This window comes from Pristiophorus japonicus, chromosome 8 (genome assembly GCF_044704955.1).
Source record: "Pristiophorus japonicus isolate sPriJap1 chromosome 8, sPriJap1.hap1, whole genome shotgun sequence".
In the NCBI taxonomy this organism is placed as follows: domain Eukaryota; kingdom Metazoa; phylum Chordata; class Chondrichthyes; family Pristiophoridae; genus Pristiophorus; species Pristiophorus japonicus.
Genome location: NC_091984.1, coordinates 45,369,298 through 45,379,605, shown reverse-complemented (window position 1 = coordinate 45,379,605; position 10,308 = coordinate 45,369,298). Strand labels below are relative to the sequence as shown.

General features: G+C 44.3%; 1 protein-coding gene across 2 annotated transcripts in view; it reads left to right on the top strand.

Moving 5' to 3' along the window:
* The window catches only part of usp24 (ubiquitin specific peptidase 24), a 230,396-nt gene that overhangs the window by 180,412 nt on the left and 39,676 nt on the right, over positions 1-10,308 (top strand). For both annotated transcript variants that reach the window (XM_070886744.1, XM_070886743.1), the window contains one exon: positions 4,625-4,728. In XM_070886744.1, coding sequence (XP_070742845.1) covers positions 4,625-4,728 — 104 coding nt within the window. The remainder of the gene's footprint in view (positions 1-4,624; positions 4,729-10,308) is intronic.

Here is a 10,308-nt window from a genome sequence, read left to right as displayed (position 1 = left end):
CCCTCTTTCTTTCCTCCCTCCCTCCCTCTTTCTTTCCTCCCTCCCTCCCTCTTTCTTTCCTCCCTCCCTCCCTCTTTCTTTCCTCCCTCCCTCCCTCTTTCTTCCCTCCCTCCCTCCCTCTTTCTTTCCTCCCTCCCTCCCTCTTTCTTTCCTCCCTCCCTCTTTCTTTCCTCCCTCCCTCTTTCCTCCCTCCCTCCCTCTTTCCTCCCTCCCTCCCTCTTTCCTCCCTCCCTCCCTCTTTCCTCCCTCCCTCCCTCTTTCCTCCCTCCCTCCCTCTTTCCTCCCTCCCTCCCTCTTTCCTCCCTCCCTCCCTCTTTCCTCCCTCCCTCCCTCTTTCCTCCCTCCCTCCCTCTTTCCTCCCTCCCTCCCTCTTTCCTCCCTCCCTCCCTCTTTCCTCCCTCCCTCCCTCTTTCCTCCCTCCCTCCCTCTTTCCTCCCTCCCTCCCTCTTTCCTCCCTCCCTCCCTCTTTCCTCCCTCCCTCCCTCTTTCCTCCCTCCCTCCCTCTTTCCTCCCTCCCTCCCTCTTTCCTCCCTCCCTCCCTCTTTCCTCCCTCCCTCCCTCTTTCCTCCCTCCCTCCCTCTTTCCTCCCTCCCTCCCTCTTTCCTCCCGCCCTCTTTCCTCCCGCCCTCTTTCTGCCCGCCCTCCCTCCCTCTTTCTGCCCGCCCTCCCTCCCTCCCTCCCTCTTTCTGCCCGCCCTCCCTCCCTCCCTCCCTCTTTCTGCCCGCCCTCCCTCCCTCCCTCCCTCTTTCTGCCCGCCCTCCCTCCCTCCCTCCCTCTTTCTGCCCGCCCTCCCTCCCTCCCTCCCTCTTTCTGCCCGCCCTCCCTCTTTCCTCTTTCCTCTTTCCTCTTTCCTCTTTCCTCTTTCCTCTTTCCTCTTTCCTCTTTCCTCTTTCCTCTTCTTTCCTCTTTCCTCTTTCCTCTTTCCTCTTTCCTCTTCTTTCCTCTTTCCTCTTCTTTCCTCTTTCCTCTTCCCTCCCTCCCTCCCTCCCTCCCTCCCTGTCAGAAACACAGACACTGACAGAGTGAGAGAGACACTGACAGACACACACTGGGAGGGGGGCATCCCAACACGCTGTTGGAGGGCTCCCGGTGCTGCAGTCAGTGAGTAGAAAATGTTTTGTTTTGTTGATTTTTTTTTTTGGGTTGATTTATTGGTTGATTTATTGATGTATTTATCATTTGTTATTGATGATGACTATTTATTTGTAAAACTGAAGTGTTTAATGTTTGTAAACTTCCCTTTAATCCCTGCCCCCACCATTCCCTATGCCTGATTTGTAACCTATGCCTGATTTTCTAAAATCTACACTTGCACCATTCTAAGTTAGTTTGGAGTAAATTTTCACTGCCTAAACTTTCAAAACGGGCGTAAGTGGCCAGACACGCCCCCTTTTGGAAAAAATAAATCTGTTCCAAACTGAAACTGTTCTAACTGACTAGAACTGGAGCAAACTAAATGCCGAGAATGGCAATTTCTAAGATACTCCATTCTAAACCAGTTGCTCCAAAAAAACAGGAGCAACTCAGGCCGAAACTTGGCCCCTTTTGAGTGGCGCAGTAATAAATTGCTTTAGTAAAATTGATTTCACTACCACATATTGGTTAGTAAATTCCAAAATCTGACCCAGCTTACTTTGGTTGGTAGCATTTTGCTTTTGAGTTACAAGTTTCTCGGTTCAAACTCCATTCCAGTCCTATGAGCCTGAAATTTGCCACCATAAGGAACGGTTTAACTCCATTTTTTTTGGAGCTAAATAAATTTAAGGCCATTTTGCTAATATTGCCATTGGTGTAACACCATCCTTAAAAGAAAATGAGGGCTGATTTTTTTGAGAACCGTTTTTATGACTTCAGTCGGGGTCAAACTCCACGATAACCCTGTTTTTGCGAGTTTCCCCAATAAGCATATTTTGAAGGACAGTGCTAAATATCACTTTTAAAATGTTTGCCTGACCTCGTCGTGTCCGATCGAAATCGGCGATAACTGCACAATATTGAGAAATGGAGCTAAAAGTTAAAGCTTTGGCAGGGAACAAAACCTATATTTTATATAATACTATTTAAAAATGTTTACAGTATTTCCTACAAATGTATATCCAGCATTCTAGATAGTTGCTGCTCTTTATTGAAAGGGAGTAAATGGTACAACACAGAGCTAAAGAGAGAAATGCTTGTAGATTCTAGTATTTAAGGGCCCAAGTTTCGGCCTCAGTTGCTCCTGATTTTTTGGAGCAACTGGTGTAGAAGAGTATCTTAGAAATTCTAATTTTAGGCATCTAGTTTGCTCCAGTTCTAGTCAGTCAGAACAGTTTGGAACAGAATTTTTTTTTTCAAAAGGGGGTGTGTACGGCCACTTACGCCTGTTTTCAAAGTTTCGGCAGTGAAAACTTGCTCCAAACTAACTTAGAATGGAGTAAGTGAAGATTTTTGAACGCTCAAAAACCTTGTCTACACTTTAGAAAATCAGGCGTAGGTTACAAATTAGGCGTAGGAAATGTAGGGGGGGGGGTGGAAGGGAAGTCATTAAATTCTACAATCAATCCTTAGTTATACTTATACAAATATTATACAAATAAATCCAACCTGAATAAAAATTTATAAGCAAAGAAAAGATTAGATAAACCATGTTCCGACCTGTGTGAAACATCAGCAGCCTTCGAGCTGCTGTGCTTCAGGCAGGCCTTTCATGTTGGAGACAGGCAGGGGTGTGGTGTCAGTGTCTCGACGGCAGCCCCAACAGCGGCAGCAAGCAGCCTTCGGCTGAGCTGCGATGCTGCAGGCAGGCCTTCGTTCTGTTAGTGGCTGGCCGGCAGCCGAAGGATCAACACCGGAGGCACGCAGCTTTTCAAGAGGGTTGAGGCCATTCGGCCATGGGATAGGAGCGGCGTCAGTGGCTGGCCGGCAGCCGAGTCCTTTTAAAAATGGCCGAGTGCCAATGTTTGTTTGACACTGCGCAATCGCTCCAACGCGCACGCGCAGGGTTGCCGGCACCACGTTGACTCATTTAAATTGGACCCGCCCCCCCCCCCCCACTACTTACAGAATCGGCGCGAGTGTTTGGCTCCGCCCCCCTGCTGTGAAGAGCGCGCCGCGCCAAGCTGAGATCGAGCTCCGAGGAGCCGGAGAATATCGAAGTTTTTTTCGAGCGCACTTTTAGGCGCAAAGAACAGGCGTCCAGCTCGGAGATGCGCCATTTTCGGCGCGGGCCGAAACTTGGGGCCATAATACTGTTATCGTGTTTGAATGCTGGATATGCGTGAGACATTATGAAGGGCCACTAAAGGGCGATTTAGAAATGGTAAAACACAATTGAAAGTTTCAGAGACGGACGCGAACAGTTCGGTGGTGGCCAAAATCTCTGCCATCCATAATCGGGTCAGTGGGAATCCTTCCAACTTGGGGGTTTTGTGAATTCGGGCTACTATAGCTGTTAATTAGTTTAAGGAGCTGGGGCGAAATGCAAACAGAAAATGCACTTTAAGGATATGTTAAGATTGTCGAGAGCCCAGCCTTTTTGTGAGCACATTCGCCGAGTTGCAATTGTGCCTCGCGTTTCATTGAACGACGTTACCCTAGAAACCTAAATGCTTCGAGTGTTGGGCATGCACAGAACAGGTGTTATTTTTAAGATGACAAAATTTAGCTCCTTCCTTAACGGTAGTATTTTAAGGCTACGCCAAAATTTTAAAAACTTTTGCCGAAATTTAGGCCTTAATTTTTTGGCGCTATTTTGGCATTAAAATAATCAGCCATTGTTTGCAAATTGCGCCAAAAAACGATGCTATTCTTAAATTTGGAATTTCTAGCCCTTGATCACAGTCTGGGCTAATACTTCAATGAGCGACTCGGGCAGTGCAGCATTATTGGAGCTGCTGTCTTTTGAATAAACAGTTAAATCAAGGCTCTGTCTGTAGGTCAGCTGGACACAAAAAAGCTGATGGAAGTATTGGAACAAGAGCAAGGACTTCTCGTGGTATTCTGGCCAACACCACCCAAAAAACAGATTAACCCATTTCTTTGAACCTTGCCATCTGCAATTGGCTGTTGCAGTTACCTACATCTAATGTTCATTGCACTTCAAAAGTAATCAGTTGCTTGTGAAGCACTTAGTCAATCTGAGGGCATGATAAGACTTGTATCACTGCAAATTATTTTTGCCTAATTCACCCTGCACTAGTTTCATCTTTTGCTTGTATCCATGGTGCTACAAAATAGTCAGTCTTCTTGCAGAAAAACTTCAATGTCAAGCTAAATAATTCCTTTAGCCAAATGTTTCAATTAATCAAAGTATGTACACTGTTCCTGATGGGCCTTTTGTCCTGTGCATGCCTAGGCAGGTGTCATTAACTAATGTTGGCAGTGAATAGTGAGAGGATGTAAAACTGTACTGTCTCATGGATGTGGCACACCAGAATGATGCAAGGCAAGTACCCTGAAAGAAATCCATCTTTGCTTGTTACAACAAATATTTGCAAATTGTCAAAAGCTGGAAGAGAAATGGGGACTGTATGAGCACTATGCTTTCATTCCTGGAACGTTTGTTCAAATTTAGCCCAAATTCTAATCCTGAATGTTTTGTTTTCTCATTCTGATGCTCATTTCTCTCTTTTCCCCCTCCCCCTAGACTAAACTGAAACACCCTATGTACCAATCCATGGCGAAGGTGGGCATGAAGCTTGCCATCCAGTTCCTCTTCCAAACCTATTTGCGAACCAAGAAAAAACTCAGGTATGAAACTGACCAGAGCGTTGATGGATTGGTCTCGTACTGGGAATTTAACAGGGATGCTATTCAATCACAGAGGACACCATGTTCCTTTCCTTAGCCGACATTCAAACACAGGAAAGAAATCATTGCGTAGTGATCCGGAGCGGGAGCCTAGGGCACTGAGGCCAGTTATACCACTCTTCTATTGCTCTGCTAATTGAGATCAGCTGACTCATACAAACATAGAAAATAGGTGCAGGAGTAGGCCATTCGGCCCTTCGAGCCTGCACCACCATTCAATATGATCATGGCTGATCATGCAACTTCAGTACACCATTCCAGCTTTCTCTCCATACCCCTTGATCCCTTTAGCCGTAAGGGCCACATCTAACTCCCTTTTGAATATATCTAACAAATTGGCCTCAACAACTTCTGTGGTCGAGAATTCCACAGGTTCACAATTCTCCAAGTGAAGAAGTTGCTCCTCATCTCGGTCCTAAATAGCTTACCCCTTATCCTTAGACTGTGACCCCTGGTTCTGGACTTCCCCAACATCGGGAACATTCTTCCTGCATCTAACCTGTCCAATCCCGTCAGAATTTTATGTTTCTATGAGATTCCCTCTCATTCTTCTAAATTCCAGTGAATATAAGCTTACTCGATCCAATCTTTCTTCATATGTCAGTCCTACCGTCCCAGGAATGAGTCTGGTGAACCTTCGCTGCACTCACTCAATAACAAGAATGTCCTTCCTCAGATTTGGAGACCAAAACTGCACACAGTGTGGTCTCACCAAGGCCCTGTACGACTGCAGTAAGACCTCCCTGCTCCGATACTCCAATCCACTCACTATGAAGGCCAGCATGCCATTTTCTTTCTTTACTGCCTGCTGTACCTGCATGCCTACCTTCGATGACTGATGTACCATGACACCCAGATCTCGTTACACCTCCCCTTTTCCTAATTTGTCACCATTCGAATAATCTGCCTTCCTGTTTTTGCCACCAAAGTGGATAACCTCACATTTATCCATCCATTATACTGCATCTGCCATGTATTTGCCCACTCACCTAACCTGTCCAGGTCACCCTGCAGCCTCTTAGCATCCTCCTCACAGCTCACACTGCCACCCAGCTTCGTGTCATCTACAAATTTGGAGATATTACATTCAATTCCTTCGTCTGAATCATTAATGTATATTGTAAATAGCTGGGGTCCCAGCACTGAACCTTGCAGTACCCCACTAGTCACTGCCTGCCATTCGGAAAAGGACTCGTTTATTCCGACTCTTTGCTTCCTGTCTGCCAACCAGTCCTCTATCCACGTCAATACATTACCCCCAATACTATGTACTTTAATTTTGCACACTAATCTCTTGTGTGCGACCTTGTCAAAAGTCTTTTGAAAGTCCAAATACACCACATCCACTGGTTCTCCCTTGTCCACTCTACTAATTACATCCTCAAAAAGTTCTAGAAGATTTGTCGAGCATGATTTCCCTTTCATAAATCCATGCTGACTTGGACCGATCATGTCGCTGCTTTCCAAATGCGCTGCTATTACAGCTTTAATAATTGATTCCAACTTTTTTCCCATTACCGATGTCAGGCTAACCGATCTATAACTCCCTGTTTTCTCTCTCCCTCCTTTTTTTTAAAGTGGTGTTACATTAGCTACGCTCCAATCCATAGGAACTGATCCAGAGTCTATAGAATGTTGGAAAATGATCACCAATGCATCCACTATTTCTAGGGCCACTTCCTTAACTACTCTGGGATGCAGACTATCAGGCCCTGGGGATTTATCGGCCTTCAATCACATCAATTTTCCTAACACAATTTCCTGACCAATAAGGATTTCCTTCAGTTCCTCCTTCTCATTAGACCCTCGGTCCCCTAGTATTTCCGGAAGGTTATTTGTGTCTTCCTTCGTGAAGACAAAACCAAAGTATTTGTTCAACTGGTCTGCTATTTCTTTGTTCCCCATTATAAATTCACTTGATTCTGACTGCAAGGGACCTAAATTTGTCTTCACTAATCTTTTTCTCTTTACATATCTATAGAAGTTTTTGCAGTCAGTTTTTATGTTCCCTGCAAGCTTACTCTCATACTCTTATTTTCCCCCTCCTAATTAAACCCCTTGTCCTCCTCTGCTGAATTCTAAATTTCTCCCAGTCCTCAGGTTTGCTGCTTTTTCTGGCCAATTTATATGCCTCTTCCTTGGATTTATCACTATCCCTAATTTCCCTTGTTAGCCACGGTTGAGTCACCTTCCCCGTTTTATTTTTATGCCAGACGTGGATGTACAATTGTTGAAGTTCATCCATGTGATCTTTAAATGTCTGCCATTGCCTATCCACCGTCCATCTTTTCTAGTCTATTCTAGCCAATTCACATCTCATACCATCGAAGTTTCCTTTCTTTAAGTTCAGGACCCTAGTCTCTGAATTAACTATGTCACTCTCCATCTTAATGAACAATTCTACCATATTATGGTCACTCTTCCCCAAGGGGCCTCGCACAACAAGATTGCTGATTAATCCTCTCTCATTACACAACACCTAGTCTAGGATGGCCAGCTCTCTAGTTGGTTCCTCGACATATTAGTCTAGAAAACCATCCCTTATACACTCCAGGAAATCCTCCTCCACCGTATTGCTACCAGTTTGGTTAGCACAATCTATATGTAGATTAAAGTCACCCATGATAACTGCTGTACCTTTATTGCACACATCCCAATTTCCTGTTTCATGCCATCCCCAACCTCACTACTACTGTTTGGTGGTCTGTACACAACTCCCACTAGCGTTTTCTGCCCTTTGGTGTTCCGCAGCTCTACCCATACAGATTCCACATCATCCAAGCTAATGTCCTTCCTTACTGTTTAACCAGCAACGCTACCTCCTTTTCCTTTCTGTCTCTCCTTCGTGAATATTGAATACCCCTGGATGTTGAGTCACAGCCTTGGTCACCCTGGAGCCATGTCTCTGTAACCCCAATTACATCATATCCGCTATCTGCGCAGTTAATTCATCCACCTTATTACGAATGCTCCTTGCATTGAGACTCAGCCTTCAGGCTTGTTTTTTTGACACTTTGTCCTTTTAGAATTATGTTGTACTGTGGCCCTTTTTTGAATATTGCCTTTGATTTCTTTGCCCTCCACTTTTCCTTATCTCCTTTCTACCTTTTGCTTTTGCCCGCATTTTACTTTCCTCTGTCTCCCTGCATAGATTCCCATCCCCCTGCCATATTAGTTTAAACCCTCCCCAACAGCACAAGCAAACACTCCCCCTCGGACATCGGTTCCGGTCCTGCCCAGGTGCAGACCGTCCGATTTGTACAGGTCCCACCTCCCCCAGAACAGGTTCCAATGTCCCAGGATTTTGAATCCTTCCCTCTTGCACCATTCCTCAAGCCATGTATTCATCTTAACTATCCTGCTATTTCTACTCTGACCAGCACATGGCAATGGTAGCAATCCTGAGATGACTACCTTTTTGAGGTCCTACTTTTAAAATTTAACTCCTAGCTCCCTAAATTCAGCTTGTAGGACCTCATCTCGTTTTTTACCTATCTGCATCATGACAACTGTCTGTTCACCCTCCCCCTCCAGAATGCCCTGCAGCCGCTCCGAGACATCCTTGACCCTTGCACCAGGGAGGCAACATACCATCCTGAAGTCTCAATTGTGGCCGCAGAAACGCCTTTCTATTCCCCTTACAAAAGAATCCCCTACCACTATAGCTCTCCCACACTTTCTCCTGCCCTCCTGTGCAGCAGAGCCACCCATGGGGATCGAACTTACGACCTCCTGCTCTGAATAAATCAATGCCATGCCACTAAGTCATCAAGGAGCTCGATTTTAAGTTTCACTTTTTCCAACTTGGTCATAGCATGAAACTACAGTCAGTGTGAAACTGGAACTACCTGGATTGTATAATTCAAATAAAGGTCTGGCAACTAGAGACTTGTTTTTGGCTGACAGGTCTGATCCCACCCCTAGTCGCTGGTTTAAACAGGCCTAGAGGGTTAAATTGCTATTTGAAAATGGCTCAAAAAGAAAAAATTTTCAATATTTTGGATTTATGTTTTTTTTATTCATTACGCACAGGAAAAAGTCAAGCTCGATCTGTATTTTGAACTTCCCCAATAAATGTCTTTGCACCTATTTATCTGGTAGATCTTTCCAAACATTTATCATTGAGTAAAGACTTTTTCCTAAGATCTGTTTTGAAATTAAATTTCACTAATATAAATTTATGTTCCACTGGTCTGATTTTTCTTGTAGGAAGGGCAACCCAGAATCTTCCTACATTATTCAATACTTCACTATTACACATCCCTTGGAGTTGCTCACAGGTAGTCTAGGCTGCAGCATTTCAGAAGTCTGGTTCACACTTGTTTGGGCGGGGGGGGCAAAGAAAGTGTAAAAATTTCAGCCCATCTGCATACTTCATGCAGATACACCCAAGTTTAAAAATATATGTATGGTCTTAGTGTGGATTCCATAGGTCTTTCTGGACTGGAAAGCTTAAGTTTCTCGACTCTTTCCTCATAATTCATCCCCTTTATACTTGAGGGCATCTCTCAGCTTGAACAATCCACCGCCTCTTATATTTAAAAAAAAAACTTTTAGAACTTTTAGAACACTCCATCCCTTTCTCTAAGCATCGCCTCCACTCATCTTCTCGTATGCACTTCAATACAGAGATGAGACAGATTGTGCATTGCAGTCTCTGACTACTTTGTTGTGGCCCTCCAACCTATGCTGTATTGGTGATCCTGTACTACAAGAGATGAGTTTGAGTCACCGTTGGCGGGAGAAATTGTTATTGGGAGTAATTTCTGTCACGTTTGATTTAACCTTTGGCCTCTTAATTGCAAGTATGCACAGCTGTCGGGAGGAGAAGAAAATAGCACACATGGTTTTTGCAATTAAGAAAGTTTGCATGTAACAAAGTCATAAATAGACAGGAAAAGTCAGGGATGAGAAAAGATCATTCAACACATCAAAGCTTGTCTCTAGTTTACTAACTCTTCCGTCATGGCATCTAATTGTGTTTTGAATAACACCAGTGTTGTGCTTTTATTACCCTGGTTGGTGGAATTATTCCAAATAATAGCCAACCTTTGAATAAAGAATTTCTAATCTTTTTCAAATTTAACTTTCACTCAATTTAAATTTGTGTCACCAAAGATTGCACAAAGTTACATACAGAAGTATAAATCATCTTAGTTGTTTGGTAATTTGTAAATTTAATAGAGAAGATTTCTGAGTAATTGTACGTCAGTCATGTTACAGGACCCTGATCAGGTCTTGACTGAGGAGCTCTGGATTTTCACTAAGTCTCTAACTGCATTCATAGACATAGAAAACAGGTGCAGGAGTAGGCCATTCGGCCCTTCAAGCCTGCACCACCATTCAATGAGATCATGGCTGATCATTCCTTCAGTACCCCTTTCCTGCTTTCTCTCCATACCCCTTGATCCCTTTAACCGTAAGGGCCATATCTAACTCCCTCTTAAATATATCCAATGAACTGGCATCAACAACTCTCTGCGGCAGGGAATTCCACAGGTTAACAACTCTGAGTGAAGA